At 36.5% G+C, this 18332-nt stretch overlaps 5 protein-coding genes across 5 annotated transcripts; 2 read left to right on the top strand and 3 right to left on the bottom strand.

Annotated features, from left to right (window-relative positions):
- Positions 1–1726: 1726 nt before the first annotated feature.
- On the top strand, positions 1727–4632 carry GCK72_013722 (uncharacterized protein; the record flags this gene model as incomplete). Its single annotated transcript, XM_053729956.1, has 9 exons — positions 1727–1927; positions 1978–2454; positions 2737–2865; positions 2911–3103; positions 3153–3340; positions 3388–3724; positions 3775–4157; positions 4294–4470; positions 4516–4632. The coding sequence occupies 9 exons, from the start codon at positions 1727–1729 to the stop codon at positions 4630–4632; spliced, it is 2202 nt and encodes a 733-aa protein (XP_053584728.1).
- Positions 4633–5454: 822 nt separating this feature from the next.
- On the bottom strand, positions 5455–6239 carry GCK72_013721 (uncharacterized protein; the record flags this gene model as incomplete). Its single annotated transcript, XM_003096818.2, has 3 exons — positions 5455–5550; positions 5597–5908; positions 6147–6239. The coding sequence occupies 3 exons, from the start codon at positions 6237–6239 to the stop codon at positions 5455–5457; spliced, it is 501 nt and encodes a 166-aa protein (XP_003096866.2).
- A 751-nt stretch (positions 6240–6990) lies between these two features.
- Positions 6991–8579, bottom strand: GCK72_013720 (uncharacterized protein; the record flags this gene model as incomplete). The annotated part of the gene is made up of 8 exons (XM_003096872.2): positions 6991–7214; positions 7261–7384; positions 7437–7580; positions 7631–7822; positions 7870–7975; positions 8057–8194; positions 8265–8363; positions 8407–8579. 8 exons carry the CDS (start codon positions 8577–8579, stop codon positions 6991–6993), a joined length of 1200 nt encoding a protein of 399 aa, XP_003096920.1.
- Positions 8580–12252: 3673 nt separating this feature from the next.
- On the bottom strand, positions 12253–13205 carry GCK72_013719 (uncharacterized protein; the record flags this gene model as incomplete). The annotated part of the gene is made up of 5 exons (XM_053729955.1): positions 12253–12438; positions 12485–12654; positions 12701–12821; positions 12922–13057; positions 13105–13205. The coding sequence occupies 5 exons, from the start codon at positions 13203–13205 to the stop codon at positions 12253–12255; spliced, it is 714 nt and encodes a 237-aa protein (XP_053584727.1).
- A 781-nt stretch (positions 13206–13986) lies between these two features.
- Positions 13987–18192, top strand: GCK72_013718 (uncharacterized protein; the record flags this gene model as incomplete). Its single annotated transcript, XM_053729954.1, has 8 exons — positions 13987–14101; positions 14147–16496; positions 16544–16644; positions 16697–16873; positions 16922–17235; positions 17287–17384; positions 17432–17646; positions 17696–18192. 8 exons carry the CDS (start codon positions 13987–13989, stop codon positions 18190–18192), a joined length of 3867 nt encoding a protein of 1288 aa, XP_053584726.1.
- Positions 18193–18332: the final 140 nt, after the last annotated feature.

The raw sequence follows: 18332 nt of genomic DNA, 5'->3' as shown, positions 1-18332 counted from the left end.
TGTTCTGATTTCAAAGCAGATAAACTGATTTTTTGAAAAATGTTTCTTCTTGCTCTCAAAAAGTTCTTGAAATTTCGTACAGTATTCCTTTCACCTAAAAAGTCAAACCGTCCTCACTCTTCCTTTCATTCATTCTCCCCTATCAGTCTTATTCAAAATTTGTATATTTGTGGAAGTGATAGCGTGAGAGATTGTGCATAGACCGACACACACACATAAAGAGCACAACACTTGTGCTCTTTTTCCCTCCGAGTTATGCTCTTTGGGAGAAGCCAGACTTCTCAGTGGACAGCGGGCGGTCGTTTAGATATAGCGGGGTGTTAGTTTTAAAAAGAGAGTTAGAGAGCAAAAGAGAAAGAGTGAACAGAGAGAATGAGATGAAATCTCTTTTTGCTCGTTTCCAAGGTTCTGCCCAACTGGTTTCAAATTGCATCTCTTCTACATTTTGTGTGTGGCCGATGTTTCATAAAACTTATTTTTCAATACTTTCAAGTATTTTCGTTTTGAATGGTTTTTCTGGGAAATTGTGGTTTTTAGTGGAATTTATGAACTTTAAAATGTTGAAAGTGTTCTGGCTATTATGCTTTTAGTCAACTTCTGAATCAAATCTGAACTTTTAGTTTTCTACAGAAATTTTTCTTACGGTTTCTCCCGTGCTCTTCGTTCTTTTGTTTGGCTATGATTGGCTTATTAAAATGTCCGTTTTTCAAAACTATCTGGCTTTTTAAAAGTTTGTTTATTTTAAATGAAAGAGTCAAAACAACGCACTCTGAAATTGCCATGATCCTCAAAACTTACTTCAACTCGAACAAGCTTACTGTAACTGATTGGTGAGATCCTATCCTGTTCTTCGGTTTTCTTTTTCTTAAAAGTTTTGTGATTAAAAATGTTTCTCAAAACGTATTTAGTAGAATTTACATAAATCTGAATTATTGATAAGTTTACTATTTCAAACTATACTTAAGTTTTTATGATTACATCAGTAACCAGTAAATTCGTGATGGTCAGAATCGAAATTTTATCCTATTTTATCGGAAATCTCTTCTATGTTTTCAAGTTTTAAAGAATCTACAACAGTTGTGCTTCCTTTATGTAGCTGATCACGGATAAATGAGCTACTGCATTTCAAAATTGCTCGATTCCCAATCTCGTTTTACATCAATTTGTATTTCACTATCGAGCGGAAGTCTGGGATGCACCAAAACTTCTCATTTCCGGTCGTTCCTTCTTTCTTTTGCTCTCCTCCATCTCAAATCATACCGTTTGCGGAGGCATTAGAACTCCCGCCCGTTGTGTCGATTTTGGCTGCTGCCGAGTGAACGAAAAAAACGAAACACCACTCAATATTTGTGTCAGGTCAGTCAGCCAACACTTCTTTTTTCCATCTCTTTCTATTTGTTTTTTGTTCCATTCTCTACTCTTTTTTCTCTCTTTCTCCATCTCTTGTCAATTTTTCATTTCATAATTCTACTGGAACTAGTGTTACCTTTTTCTCTAAACTCTCCTCAAAATCCATACTATTTCAGTTGAAAACGAAAAACCTTATGAATATACAATTAGTTTTCGACACTCTCTCCCTCCTTTTTCTCTTCAAAACGCAAATTCACCGCTTGGGAATTGAACCTACTAAACACCTTCGACCACGCCCATATTCAGAAATCTTCCTTCTTTTCTCTTCTTTTCCGCTTCTCGAATACTCCTCATCATTCATTATTCAGAAGCCAAAATGGCTGAAGCAGAACTTGAAAAACTGCGGAATGAATATCAAGATCTGACACAAAGTTATGAACAGAAATGTCAAGATATTCGAGAAGCAGCAGCTGCGGGTTTAAAATTATTAGGGGAGAAGGATGATCTACAAAAACGATTGGATGAGATGCAGGCGGATTTGGATTCGACAAGAGCTGAGGTGGAGAAGGTTAATCAGGTTAGTTGTGACTCTTTTCAATAATAATAATACAACCTATTTGATTCTAGACCCTTGCTGAATACCGTTCCCAACATCAACGATCAACTCGAAGTGAACTCGAAAATGAGGAATCACTTCTGGAAGAAAGTTCAGCAAAAGAAGAAGAATACCTCCAGAGAATTGCCAAACTTGAATTGGAATTGAAGAAAAAAGAACAAGAATTGGCAGTGAAGAAGGAAGAATTAGAGAGAATTGAGAAGCAACATTCGAAAGAAATGGATTCTGGAGCAGTTTTAGAAGATGAACGGAGGAAACTGAGAGCAGAATTGAAGGAAACGAAAGAAAGAGAACAGAGATTGATGGCTGAATACTCGGAATTAGAAGAAGAAAATATTGGATTACAGAAGACTGTTGCGAATTTAAGAGGGAGTCAAGTGGATTATGAATCAATGAAAATTGATAATAATCGACTGGAAGATAATATTCACATCTTGAAATCGTATAATGAAGAGAGCGAAATGCTTAGAATTATTGCTGAGAAACAGGTGAGTAAGCTCTACTTTTGATCTGTACGGTCCATTAAAAATTTACTTCGTGGAACAATCAGTGAAACCAATAATCACTCTCAAAGTTAGTATTCTGAACATTCTCCAATTCATTGTGACGAAAAAATCGTGTGAGGTAGTTGAGAGACCATAAACTTTATTGGGTCATTTGAATTGAAAAGTGTTGGAAACTAGAAACAATACCATACAAATTCCTATATTTTTGATGAGTTCAGTTTTGGTTTTTAGTGATTTTCAGTCTTCAAATGACATTTTTTTCAGTTGGAAGAAGCTCTACAAACCGCACAACAGGAAAGAGATCAACGATTGGCGATGAAAAGAGAATTGGATCAAGTGAAAGCTGCAGAACATATCAGTTCCCTCAATGATTGGATTTGTGAATTGGAAGAGGTTGGACTACTTTTGACTTAAAAGTTTAACTTTATTATATTTCAGGGCGGGACCCTCCCAACTCCACAACCTGGAGCAAGTGATTTATTCAGTGAGCTGCAAGGATCAAGTGATGTGAAAGTGAGAGAATTGGAGGCTGCAAATGATGGACTTTTGGAAGAAATGAAGAGTAAAGAGAAGGTTTTCATTGAATTCGTCACTGCTTTGGGAGATTCACTCAATATTCATCGACCAACTAGTGAGTTTTTGATTGAAATTATGATTGAAAAACAAAAAGAACATTCCAGATGAACTCGACTACATGCATGCTCGACAACAGAAAGATGTGATTCTTGATAAACTTCAAAATACTGCTCGAGATACGGATCGTCATGAAAAAGAAGGAGAAGAGAAGAAATCTGGTATTCTGAAGGCAGATTTGAGGTATCTCGTGTTATTAGCTGGAGAGAAAAATGCACAGTTGGCTGCTGCTCAGGTGAGCATTTAAATGAAATGAAATAATTTAGAAAATTTCTGTTCCAGGACGCAATGATTCAAGCATCAGACCAACTATACCAATTTTATCATCAAATGACACAGAATCAAGGAATTTCAACAGAGAAAAATGTACAAGAGATTGTCAAAAAACTTCGCCAATTGGCGCGTGACAACGCAGAAGACGTGCCACGCGTCTCTTTGGCAGAAGAAGGAGTTGAAAGTGGAACAGAAACAGATGTAAATGCATCTAGATCTATCCCATTGAACTCTGATCGTCTCGTGATTGCACCGAGTTTCGCTAAAGAAATTGAGAAGAAATTGGCGAGTGTGAAGGTTCAAGATGTTCTTTCGGAGACTGATTTGAGACAGAGAATTCTTACTGGTAAGTAGAAAAACGGAATGAGCTAATTACTAGAATTGTCTTTATTTCAGAAGGAAACCCAATTTCTGAAACAACGGATTCGTTGAAAAAGATGCTTCAAGTTGTGAAAAGAACATCCGAACAAGCATTCAATCAAGCTGTTATGGCAAGTGGTGCTGAAAATGAAATCGAGATGCAAAATATGAAATTGAGAAGTCTTTTGTCAACGAAGAGAGATCAAATCTCGACATTGAGAACTGTTTTGAAGTCGAATAAGTTGACAGCAGAGAGTGCATTGAGTTCAATGAGAGAAAAGTTCGAGTCAGAAAAGAAAATGCAAATGGATATCACGGAGAAGATGAGAAGAGAACTGAAACAATTGAAGGAAGACGCTGCCACGTTCGCTTCGAACAGAGCAATGTTCAATGCGAAGTGTGAAGAACTTCGATCAGAGGTAAGTGTTCAACAGCTAAGTTTCTCATTCTGATCCTCATTTTATGAACAGCCTTATCCTTTTCAAACAAACCTTCTCAGAGATTATAGTTCCATTCATTTGGTCTCAAATAGCAAAGAGTTTTTCTAATTTTCAGGTCGAGGACTTGAAAGCAGACAAAGCTGCAAATGAAGAAGAGAAGAAGACTTTGAATCAACTTCTTCGTTTGGCTATCCAACAGAAACTCTCATTAACTCAACGATTGGAAGATGTTGATATGGATAGAGACAGGCAAACATACAAAAGAACGAGTACAAAGGCTCCGACGAGAGAGGTTACTTTACTTTCAGAATACAACAAACAACTCATCTATTTTCAGACATATCAACCTCCGAAAGCCGTTCGCTACCCAGCAAATAATCAATCGTCAGCAGCCCCTCCGGCACCTTCGGGGGGCTCACGGGGAGGGCCACGCAGGGGAGACAATCAGCAGTAAGCTGGTGGTCTGGTGATGACGTGGCAGATGTGAGAAGAAGAAGGACGCCGACACCAGAAGATCCGAATGATAATCAATTAGATAATGGAGAAGAAAAGAGCCACGTCATCACCACGTGGCCCTATGACCTGAAAAATGAAGAAGAAGATCCCCAATTATTGATTGATTTGATGATGGAAGAGATGAGAGTGGAAGCTGAAATCGAGAGAATGAGACTGAAATTAAAAGAAGAAGAGGGAAATCAATCAATATTTGCTGATTGTCAACTCGTCATTTTTCTCTTTTCTCTTCCACCAATTTTGATCTATCTGGCTGTCTATATCTTTCTTTTATCACCAATGCCATGAGTCATCTTATCAAATGTTTCTTTCAAAAAATATCTAAATTTCCCGCGTTTTTCTCTACTTATTGTGTGTTTTCGGTGTAAATTGACATCATAATAATGCCTTATTTCTAATTTGCAATAATCTGTGATTCCTCTTTTTTCATTTTTTTGTATCCAGAATTCTTTCTGAAATTGTCTAAATTATTGAGTTTTTCCCTTTCAAAATATGTGTGTGCGTGCATGATGTGCCTTTTTTCTTTTCTCTTCCTCATGATTTGTTTTGTTTTTTTAAGTGCTAATTTCAAGAGATTATTGTAGAATTCATCATCATTTTTCGTATGATTATTGCTCAAAACGTTTCCTTTTTGTTGAACTTTTTATTAAAATTTATCGTTATTTAATTGAAGATTTTCTCTGAAATTGGCGTTTTTTATTTTGATTCTCACAACCAGATAGAAGAATTATGAACACAATGGGAAATTCTGGGATGATTCCAATCAAGTTGTAATTGAGCGAGCTTTCAAGATTTGACTGGAAGCTGCTTGAACATTTGACTTCTTCAAACCCAACGTCATCCTCATTTTATCTCGAATCTTAAATATTCACTTGATTCTCAATCAACACAAATTTCAAACTCACAGAATGACAGAATACAACCAATAGCCATGGTTGAACCAGAGTCAATCCATCACTGACAAATGGAAGTATTTGAGCCAGCGTGTTTGCAACTTTCGTTCCTGCTAGAATCACTCTCGACACACTGAGAATCATTCCGAATAACTGTGCAGTACATGTGATTGACATGATAATTAAGAAATTACTCTCCACTTCGTTCTTTTTTCGAAGTTTCACTTGTTTTACGAACAGAAGACTCGTAATATTCAAAGCAACTGAACAGATTGTCGATATGATCATGAATGGGATGAGATATGCAAAACTGTCGTTGATAGGCTGAAGTGAGATTCTATGTTTTTCAACTTTTCGTGAGAAATCATAACAGAATTTCAGTATTTTCAGTTCCCAGATCCTCGAGACTTTTCCCAAGACTCGTCTGGGTCGTTAAAGGATCTCAGAACTTTTCCAGATCAACGGAAATGCATGTGATTCACATGCGAGCATTTAAAAACTACAGTGGGAATTTCATGAATCGAACGAAACTCCGTTTGATTTTTCTGAAAAAACAACGTACCACTGACGAAATATGAGTGTATCCCTCCGTTTCTTCATAATATTTCATTTCAGCCGTATGGACAAAGTAACGATAAGTGTCTAGAAATGGCATGAAATAAACCAAGATTACAAGAATCCAAGTGAACTCTCTCCAAATCTGAAAATTACAAACTTCACTCGCTTTTTATTTCAGAGAAACTCACCGGTTCAAGTACATTATATTTCAAAAGGACAGAAAACCGATTCGAAGAGATAAGTACAGTAGTCCCATACTGTACATATGCCATGTGCCACGTCATTGCGACAACGAAATTCAGAATAATTCCACTTGTATTTTTGAAGAAAGAGGCGAAGAAACACGTGTCACAAGTGATACTACTCAATCTCAAGAACACGAAACCATTGAAATAAGTGAATAGATTGAATAGTCCATCGTAGATATAAAGATTGAAAAATGAGGAATCGAACGATTTTCGGAAATTGATGATAACAAAAAATGAGAAAATATACAGTAAGACGGATGGAAAACCATAGATAATTGAGACAAGAACATATATAGAAGAGGCATTCATTCTTCTCTACACTTCTTGATTTGAGTGTGAAGGTGGCAAGAATGAAGTTTCAGCTCTCATGAAGGGGGATGGAAGTTTTCAGAAAAGGAAAATGCCACGGGAAACAGATTGAAACTCTAATTTTTGAGAAATAAACAAAATCAGGAAGTTTTTTTTTTAATTCGAAAGAAGAGAAAGAAAATCTTTATTGTTGAAAAAGAAACAAAACAATAAATATTTTGGAGAAAAATACCCGAAAAAGAGATTACTGATCATTAAATAACTAAAATCATTCCTACTCACATTCCATTTTTACCAAGCAATGAACTTATTATTTTTTCTATTCTTGTATTCTTCTGGATCCTGATTTTTCATTTCAAGATATGTGTGTAGTTTAGGTGGATGTTTATGTGCATTTCTACTCAAATCAATTCGTCCCCATTTCAGTGAACTTGGAACTTTTGGAAGGAACATGTTCTGGTGCATTTGTTGTTGTTCACTGTGATGTTTCCAGAAGACATCTTCTTCGAATTTAGCTGAAAAGGTGAAGATGAAAACAAAAAAGAAAGTAGAATTACATACGTGGATCGTCATCTTGAAGTGAGTCGACAATAGTGAATGAAGTGACAATATTTCTATCGAGAATGTATGATAATTCGAAGTCATCGTCATCTAAACCGAAAGGACGCATCAGATCTTGACCGACCTAGAAACATATCTCATACAGATTTTTGAAATTTTTAGATTTGATAGAATACCTTGAACCATCCAACAAAGAATAAGAACTGAACAACGGTGAATAATGGAAAGAATGCATCAAGTGAATAAAAATCATCATGATTCAGATCCTGACGACCAAAAAGACAGAAGAAGAAATATGAATATGTTGCAAGGGCAGCGACCTGGAAGTTACTTTTCTGGTTTCTCAGCTTGCCATTCCAAAAGAACTCACCTGAGTATAAACCAATGGAACACAGACCCAATCGTGGCAATACAGTCGTCTGAATGAGATTCTGAACGCTTTTAATTCATTCATTGCCACTGAAACATAATTGACAGATCCTCTTCCAGCTGCAATTTCAGCATCTATCAGTTGTTGAACCCAGTGAAGTGGAGTCAACCAACGAATTCCGGGAGAGGGTTCCTAGAATTTTTAAAAAGTTTTCAAAGGAAACCAAAGGAAAAACTCACATTGATATCTTGTAACTTTTCATATTCTTTTTCAGTAAGCAATCCGGCATCAATTATATTTGTAAGAGATGGAAAACGGAGACGGATTTTCGTAGAGACGTCACGCCTGGAAACACAAAAATTCTATTCCCTTTTGTTTTGGATTATCGTAAAATACAATTTTGTTTAAAACAGAGAAAAGTCTTACCATGCCAACGCACAAGTCAAATTGAGGTATCGTGCGATTTGATGACGTGCAGGACGAGATTCTTTTGATGGAAGAAGGAGGCAAAGGATCGAGAGAAAGTCTTCTGGCCATTTCAAACATTCAAATTGACGCCACCATCTGTAATTCGAAAGTATTGCGGATAGAATCATTTTCACAAGATGTTTCTTGGATTTTCGATTTGACGCACCTGGAAACCACATTCGAAACGTAGAATCCTAACAAAAACGTCAATGGAATCATCTTCGTGTATTCGTGGAATTCATTGCACATTACTTTGAATATTTTTCTGAAACGGTTCTCATTATTCTTTTCAATTTATGAACCCTTACCTGTATCCTTTTGTTTCATCTGGATCTGCCCAATTGAAGAAATGAGGAGCAGAGAATCGAATCGAATAAAATAATATTAGAAACAGGAAAAGTTCTCTCCAAACGGATCTCCAAATTGATCCTTTCCATCGAAGTAACAAACGGAAGGAATTTCCAGAATAGGATATTGTCATTTCTGAAATTGAAACTGAACCTTTTCTAATATATTTTCCAAAAAGAAATAGAACTACAGAATAGTTGCACACAATGAGAAGATGAAATTTGAATAAGAATAAGCCCAAAAAGAACAAAAATGCTATAAACTGTGTATGACTGATTGTCCAATCTAACCCGCTTTATGTTTTCTCAAAAGATTAGTTCTATTGACTATAAGAACACTTTTAGGCACACTTGACAGTCTTACGGAGAACTTTTGGGTACCTAGAACTTTGATGATTTCCTGCTCTTTCAAAGTTAGGAAACCCTATTTTGACGTATTTTGGTAATTGAAATTTTCAAAAAAAGCCATTACATTCTCATTTTTAACCAGGATAGCGATCAACCGGGCAATTTTTTCAAATGGAATTGAGTGACTAATTGAAAATAATTGTCAAGATTCTGGAAATATTTAGAAAAAAAGATTCTGGAGGTATGGGGAATTGAACCCCAGCCCTCTCCCATGCTAAGGGAGCGCTCTACCACTGAGCTACACAGGTAGTTGGCGTGCGGACCGCATGCGGATTCAGTCCCATTTTTCGTCCATATAGAGTCCGCAGCGGAAATTTGGTCCGCTGCGGACTGTATATGGACGCAGTGTGGACTTCGGGAAAAGAGGTGGAAGTGGGCGGCAGGCGTCCGCGCGCGGACCGTATATGGGCGCGCTGGCCGCGGCCGCGGCATGCAGCAGCTCTTCCGAAGCTCTCGGACTTCTCTCGGATAATGATAATTTTTTATCATTTACGGAGTTTTTACGTTTCTTTCCCTATTTTTCTAAAGTTTCGCTTTACTTCATGTATTTCTCTATTGAAATTTCTCCTTATTAATTTTTTCGTGAAAAATTCTTGCATTTTACTGTGAATGATAAAACAATTATTGTGTTTTCAGTCAGTCCGTTGGCCCCAAAAAGAGAAGAAGCGACGATAGCTGAAATGGAACCAATTCATCGATTTCCTCAAAGGTTTGTGATAATATTCAGCATTTTATATTCAAAATATTATTTTTCAGTGAGAAACTTAGATAAAATTGGCCAGAACTACTTTCACAAGCACGACATATGTTTTCGTCCGGAGGGAAGAAACTATTTTCGAAAGTAAGTTAACTGAATAATTATGTTTTATTCAGCAAGTAATTTATTTTTTTCAGAAATACAAAGGGAAAAACGGAAATCAACGACTGGAAATTGCTTCTACGACTATTGGATTTCGATGGATTTCAAGGACACGGCTGGCGGACAAATTTGTAATTTCTAAGTAATTTGTTGTGTCTTCCTTCTTATTTTTATCATTTTTAATGTTCCTTTTATCTTTCTTTTAATAAAATAGTAATTTTATCTCTATTCTTCTTTGTTAAATGACGATCTCAACCGGAAAACGAAGTAGGGAGAGGGCTGGCGGTGCGAGCGACTACGTCCGCGCGCGGACTCAAAACGGACCGTATACGGACCACATACAATCCTCTGCGAATTCGTGCTGAGTCCACGCGCGGCCCATATATCGCCCATATTGCGTCCGTGGCGGACGACCTGTGTATACCCCCGTGCGGCAAATTTAGGAGAAGAGAAAAAGATGAAAAAGAAGGAAAAAGAAGAAGAAGAAGGAAAAAGAAGAAGAAAAAGAAGATATAATCTGGAGAAAAAGAAGATAAACGATGCGAATTGAAATATTTTGGTGGAACGTTCTGCGTTCTGATGATTGTTCTGAAATGATTCTCAACATTTCAAAATCAAGAGCTACAACCCACTGAAATCTAAAGGCCTTAGTAAAGTTAACATGTAACAGAAACCGAAAAGTTTAAAAGTCAAAAAGTTCCAAAAAATTTCAACGGAAACGTGCTCAAATCGAAGAAATAGATGAATAGTAACTATGTTACCGATCTTGTTAAAACTCAAGTGACCTCCTCTCAAGATTCACTGATAAAACATTGAAAATACAGAGTATCCGAGAGAAAAAGTGTGGGGATAAATCGGAAGAATGAGTACAGAAAGCAAGCGGGCGGTATCAATATAGGTGGCGAAATTGAGCAAATAGATCGTTTTGACAAGTTTTGTGGGCGGAATTCTGTGAATTCGTTTTGAAATCTGGATGGTTCTATTTCAAGGATGAGGTGAAAGTCTACCGAAAGCGGAAGGTCAGGACCTAATTTGTTTCTGGAGAAGATTTCGAATCGTTTAGGGTTGGCAGCAAAATCCGTAAAATTTCCAGAATGTTTCCTAATCAAAATTTGATTTCATATTTATTAGGTTCTCGCCTCCTGAAGCTTTTATAATATTTCGGGAACGGAAAAACACTTGAAAATCAATTTTCAAGACATTTGTTCCGCATTCTAAACGTTTTTTCTTCGCTATGTTATTGCAGCAGCTTGATAGCTTCTACAAATACTTTTAAAGTTTTCTATTCCAATTCATTTCACAAGTTATGCAAATAAGAGTAAAAAGATAGTAACAAATAGTTGTCAGCATACTTTTCCCTGAATTCATGATATTTGACTTACCTTTTTGAGTTAAAATCACCAAAAATCAAATGACGAATAAGGGAATTTCTAAATTTGGAGAAGAAGCCGCTTAGAATGAAATCTGAGAACCATGGGAGAGGCTTTTCCTCGACAAAAGACAATCCACGTGGTGGAAGAAAACGTGGAATACCACGTATCCATAAAAACTTGCACGTGAAATTCACGTCATTATCTTTTTTGCAACATTTTTTGAAAACTCAAGGTTGAATTGAGAAAATGGTTAACTTTATGATCGAAAACGGCTGTAAACAGTAGTTCTTTTTCACCTCAAAAGTGCTAAAAGAAGAGGGAAAAAGAAGAAGAAGAAGAAAGTGATAGTAGTAGAAGGCGTTGAAGAAGAAGAAGACGTGGAACTACTCTTTTGTTTTGAAGTCTTTCCAATCACACCTTCAATCCATGGAACATATTTGGATACTCTTGTATAGACACCTGAAAAGAGAAATGTTGTTGGATGAAGAGAAAAGATTTTTTGAGAGGAGAGATTTGAAATATTCATGAGAAGATAATTGTTTCTTTACACTTCTTCTATTGTCAAAAATTTTCAAAGAACTGAAAGCTGTTCTCGAGATAGAATGAAGAAGAAGAGAACAAAATACCAACAAAAACTGGAGACCTTTTCGAATAGAAGCTTTGAAACTCTCTGAGAAGAGTATTGGATAATGGTTGGAAGACACGCCAGAATTATTCCTAATTGTTTAGATAACTTGCCATGCTCTGAGTCAATATCTCCAATTGACAATACATATTTACCAGAATCGTGTGTTTTTCAAAGTTGAGTTTAATTTGAACTCTACACTTATTTTGTATAAATGAATAGGCGCAATAGTTTATGATAAATTTACAGAAACAAGCACAAAACATCCAATCAATAAATTTGAAAAGCAAAAAAATTAAAATTCAGTATTTGCCAAAATTGTTTGATATGGAAATCGCTTTTTGAGCAAACAGAACAACTCGGCAAAATGTTCCTTCTTTTATTGTAGGTTGGAAAGAAAAACGAAAAAATGAAATAGAAATCTCACATTGTTAAATAGATCAAAAATCGTGAAGATATTATGAGTTTATGTTGGATGAGAAGATAAATTTAAATTGTGTGTTTTCTAATGAAAACACCCAGTTTCAACAGATGTGAATTTGCTAAATGTTATCCTGGGAACCGAAAATGTGTAAAGTTTTTTTCCAATCAGAGAATAAAAATAGCTCACCAGGGAACTTTCCTTGATCTATAACTCCGTCTAACCCATCAGCTCCGTAACTTGTTATTCCTATCTGAACATATTCTCCATCCGATTTATGAATCAAAAGTGGACCTCCAGAATCACCCTGAAACTCATTTGTTGTCTGTGGAATAGACTGGAAACAGATTAACCGGAGCAGTTCCATGCATATAAGATCCAGCACAAATCTGATTATAAGTGATCTTAACAGATAATAACGATAAGAATCTCCAAGTTTTAACACATTCTGCATCAGGAATAATTGGAACGGAAGTGCTTTGAAGTGTCTGGCTGTTTAGTAGTTTTGGGGAGCCTAATGAATCTGGAAATTCAAAAAATTTATATGAGGTTTCTAGAAAATTACAAACCTTCTCCTAAAGTCAATCCATATCCAATAACCATTCCATTTTTGTAATCTTTCAGAAGTTTTGAATCATCACGCACAAGGCAAACCGGGTTGATTCCTAGTTTGGAGAGATCGAATGAAATCTGAAAAAGCTTCGTGGGAACGGAGAGACGAGGAGGGAGATCGTTTTTGAAAAATTTGTGTGGAGCACAGTTTCAAAAACAATGTAACGTTATTACTCACTTTTAATAATGCAATATCATGATCGGCAGTTTGATTGTTATATCCAGCATGTACATATGCCTCCACTACTTTAAATGAGTATTCCTTGTTTGTAGTTGGCTTCCGAACATAAATAAAGGATCTTTTTTGAAGTTGTCTGAGATTGAAAAAAGACATCAAAACTTCAGGAAATTGAGAACTCACAGAGCACAATGAGCCGCAGTCAAAAGCCAATAATTATCAACAACAGTGGCTCCACACAGTATTCCTTGACCGTCATTCCCATAGGAAACTAATTTTGACATCCAATTTACACCTCTGAAACTCTGAATTAAATTCGTTTCCCACATGAGAATTGCTTACGTGTCAACAGTACTTCCTCCAATAATTCGAAAACTAAAAAACGGTCTGTACTCTTGTTCACAAAAGTTTAATGCATTTGAGTAATTGCTATGAAAAACTAGAATTAAAATTAGAAAATGATAGAAATGATAATAAAATATAGGGGAAAACATAATAAATAATCAATATTTGCAGCAAGTGAAGTCTCTGGGAAAACACAGTGATATGATGGGCAAATAGAGACATGCAAATGATTATGATAAGGTATTCGAATGATAGGTGACAGAAAGAGATTGTGTTGAATGGGGGGAATGAATGTCACAAAGGTGTGTTCACTTTTTAATGGGATTTCTCGTGTTTACTTTTCAGTTTTTGAAAAAGAAAAAAGAAAGAAGAAGAAAAAGGAATTCCAGTGGAAAAAAGAACACGAATTATCACAGAATGAAAAAAAAACTGTTTTACAGGAGATACCGGTTATGAAAAAAGGTCAGATTCATGCCATAAGATATATTTCCATGCAATAAAAAAAATATCTTAACCTCTGGAACCTCTGAAATGTTGCGTGACCATCCTTTATCGTTATCTAATCTTTAAATCTGTTCTGGCTTATTTTTCTTGCCCCCATTATGAAATGCCAAAAATTTATTAACGATTGAAAAAAGGAGCTGGTAATACAACTCAGTCTCTTAGTCATGAAAAGGTGAGTGAAATTCCAAGTAGTTACAGACCAATTATGATTTCAGAATGCTTCTCATGCGAGTCATTCTTTCATTATCGTTTTGTTTCACCTTATGTTCAACTGCTGAATTGAAATCGAATCATCTGGAGTCTTTGAGGTTTGCAAGACAAAATGGACAAAGTAATTTGAGAAGAAGTTTTGAATTGTCAAGTTTTGGTATTTTAGGTTCTTCCGCTATTCGTCAAATAGCCAATGATTTCTCAATTCTTGCTCGCTTAATCAATATGATTTCCCTACAAGAAAGCCTTTCTGATGGTTCTACAAATCCAGATGACGTCATTGCCGAGTTTTTGAATATCCAATCCAGTAATACGGTACAAGATTTGCTTCAAATGCAACTGGATACAAATGGAATATCGTCGAAACTGGAAAAAATGCTGATTGATGTTGGGAAACTAGGTGCCAATCCTCTCACAAATTCTACTAAAGTCAGAGAGGCAGTAAATGCTCTGAGCAATATGAAGGGCGATGTGAATGATTTGAAAACGGGAACAACTGCAGATCATGCAAAGAAATTCAAAGAAAATGCAGAGCTAATAACGACTGCCTATGAGCCATCCATACAGCTTCGCGACTTTGAAGATATAACGAAGCTTCTGAAAACAATCAGAGATGTTAAGCCAAATGGAACAAGTATAACAGTGATGTCCAAGTTTTTGACTGCCTTCGAGACAATAAAAAGAAATGAAGACGCATTTAGTGGCACTCTTGATACATTTTCTAGTTACAAAGATGCTACTAAATTGAAACCATTTTGGTCGATCAAGGGAAGCTACGTTGTACTTAATCCAATTCTGAAAGTTTCAAGAGCTGCTCAAGTTCTCACTGACAACTGGGAGACATTTTCATCTCTCTCAGAAAAGCTTGGAATTTTACAAAATGATGCTAAAATTCTCAAAACACATATATCACAAAATGAATATCATTCTACGTTGAGCAAATCTTTAAAACTCATAGCAAGTCTTGTGATAGATCTGTCCAATTCGAGAGTTTTGGATCGAGTGCTGACCCAAGGATTTCCTAATGGCTTGAGAGATGTAACACGAAACAAAAATGATTTGAAGGAGCCATGGTTGAGAGAAAAAGTAGCGGATGGAAAAGAAATGTCAAAGCTATCTTCTTTATTTCCGTTGATAGAAAAGTTAACTGAGAAACTTTCGATAATAGACAATGAATGGACTAAGTTCAAAAAGTCAAGCGATAAAACCACGCACGTTACTGAACTTTCTGGTATACTGGAAATTTTGGCTCAGGATGGGAAAGCTCTGGGCGAAAGCAGTGGTTTAGAGGGTACTGTAGGAACTTTGACAGGAGCAATTAAAGATTTGAAGAAAATAGAAGGATCTCCACCATTCGAAGATTTCGAAACACTCTACACATATTCCTCAAAAGTTAGTGAATATGCGGAAAAATTCGAAAAAGCGTTCGAAAAAATGAGTGAAATTGGATACACAAAAGCAAAAGAAGCATTTTCACTAATTTATGAACATTCCAAAAAGGCACCAACAGGTGATGATACTCCGGGAATGATCGCGATAATTGAAAAAATGAAAGGTGTTGAAGGTTTAGATGACCTAGTGAAGATTACAACAATTGCAGATGAAGAACTGAAACCACTTTTATCGAAGGAGTTTGCTACTTTTGTTAAAGCAGCACCAGACTGGACATCGATTAAACCAGTTCAAAGAAGTTTGGACAACACTGGACTTCAAAACGCCTTGGAAGAACTTTCTGACAACCCTGTGAATTTGGATTTGATCGATAAAATGCTGAAATATGGGGCAAACATTCGCCAAGTTCAGAAAGGAAGTATTGAATCTTTGAACAGTGTTCTTGCTACTCTTGAAGAGATAAAGAGCGGGATAAAACAAACGAAAGAAGTATTTGGAAAAGCAACAAGGCATCGTCGGGATGTCGGAGATAAATCGAAAAAACTGAAAAACTCTAAGTCGATTGCTTTTGATCTGGCGAAAGGTGTGAACCTACTTCAGTCACTTGCCACAGTGTATGAGAGGAGAGATGAATTGGTAACCGCTGCAGAGTTTCCAGAAATTGTAAATTCGGCTCTGAGTTCTCTGCCTTCTTTGCAGTCAGTTTGGACAGAGAACAATCGGAAAGCCCTCAAAGAAATGCCTGTTGAATTAGGAAAATTGGAAAAGTATGCTCAGGAGAACCAAAAAAGCACCGACCTTATTCAAATCGGATCAGTATTTGGAAAGGCAAGTGAAATCAAAGGTGCTCCTATCGACAACATGCTGATAAGAGAAACAGTTGTCCCTGCTCTTCAAAAAAATTCCGTGCTCATTATTCAAAACGCGGCATCAACATTTTCAAAGCTAGGTGAACTTGAGTTAGATTTCTCAAAGCACAGCACAAGAATCAATGCAGTAACGTTGACTCTACCTTCATTACGAAATTATTTCGATGAGGTGTTTGAAATTTCAAGGACTCCAAAAATAGTAGTTGCGCAAGACGAGAAGAACGACCAGAAGAAAGATGAAGCACAAAGTGGACTGTATGAGATACAGTTATGTCTCGAATTAATTAAATTGATTCTTTCAGATCGATTGAAATGTTGGGTATCATAGCTGGATGCATTATCGTCTTCCTTCTCTTGGTTAGTGGTATCATATTCTGTATTGTTCGATGCCGAAAACGAAGACGTGAGTAGAAATATAGAAATATGCTAAACTCAACATAAAATTCTTTTTCCAGAGTACAATGCACGTCTTAATGATCCGGAAACCTGGGTTCTCCTCTCTTTCACTGCTGAGAATACACCGAATACATTTGGAAGTGGATTCTCTATCGAGGCTCACAAACATATCATCAAAAACAACTACGATTCTTTCAAGAAATGTTTGAAGAATGGAGCTTATGTGGATGCAAAACGTAGTTTCAGATGACGCACAGCTGTTCTAAAACTTTAAATAATTTCAGTTCAAACTGACAAACAATCGAATACAATGCTTCACGAAGCAGTTCTTCATGATAAGCATAAATACGTGGAGGCTCTGATCAAACATGGAGCAACTCGAGAGATTCTTAATCATGAATTCGAGACGCCGATGCAATTGGCAGTTAGGCTTAAGAAGAAGAAATGCATTAAAATGTTTAAGAAGTATGAGCATAAAAAATTCAAGATTGTTCTGCCAGAAGTATTCACAAAAAATAATTATTTGATTGATGTGGACAGAGCGATTCCCATCGAAGAACACTATCATGGAGACTTTTTCAAGAAGTTTGGACAGTATGTAAGTTTCGTAAAATTTCAGAATTCCATGCACTTTCATTCTTAATTCCAGCAACATGAACATCCGAAGAGACCGACTCACTACGTGGCAAAGACTGACAAAGACAATGTGTTGCACGTGAAAGATCATCATCTTCCAATGATTTTTAGGTACTATGAAATGCCTCGAATATATTTTAATTCATATAAATTTTCAGCGCCACAATGATAATGGGTCACAGATGGCTGAAAGCATGTCTTGATAATCCATCTGCAATCGGAAACAATAAAGAATGGCGAGTGACGAAAATGAGTTTCCGAGGAAAAGAGTACGATACACTATTGGCAATCAAAGACTACATCAATCGAATGAATGTTCCGTATATGTTTGGAATCGGAGTATCCTACAATAATCATACACTTGCTCAAGAATGTGGGTTCATTACATGTGGTATCTCACTAATGTTCTCTCTTTATTGCAGGGTCCTTGATGCGTACTGTAACTACCCAACTCGGCGTATACAATGGCACTGGCGAGTTCCCATTCATGTGCCCTAAACCTGGACATTGTTACCATCGAGACGACTTGCCACGGAACTTCTTCCTCTACCATCGGAACGATAAAGCCCAAGTCCAATTAAATTTCAAGAGTACTTGGATGGATAATCCTGCCTACCTCTTTATGAATACTGATGACTTTACTCATTTCTTGCTCGATTTTAAGATCGTATCGAAGAAAATCGAAAAAATTGATAAAAAGAATGGAGTTGTGAAGAAGAAGGACGAGAAGAACAAGCGAAAAGATAAACTTGTGAGCGAAGAATCATGCAGTGTAACAGATTGTAGTGATAGCTGTGCATCTACAATGTCAGTCGGAACTCCTGTTTCAAGAACCCCAACATCCGGAACTCCAAACTCAAGAACACCAAATTCGGTGACCCCAACTTCAAGAACTCCTGGAAAGAATAGACGACATTGAATATGAAATGAATACTTGTGCATGTGAACTCGATTTTTCGTAATTATTGACTATTTTATGAAGAGAAATACTGAAATTAAAGTTCTAGTGTTTTAATGTTAGATGTTTTAGATGTTTCTTGTGCCAAAATGAAAACTGGT

This window comes from Caenorhabditis remanei, chromosome IV (assembly GCF_010183535.1).
Source record: "Caenorhabditis remanei strain PX506 chromosome IV, whole genome shotgun sequence".
NCBI lineage: Eukaryota > Metazoa > Nematoda > Chromadorea > Rhabditida > Rhabditidae > Caenorhabditis > Caenorhabditis remanei.
The sequence above is the reverse complement of the archived record's forward strand: the minus strand, read 5'-3'. Positions and strand labels throughout refer to the sequence as shown.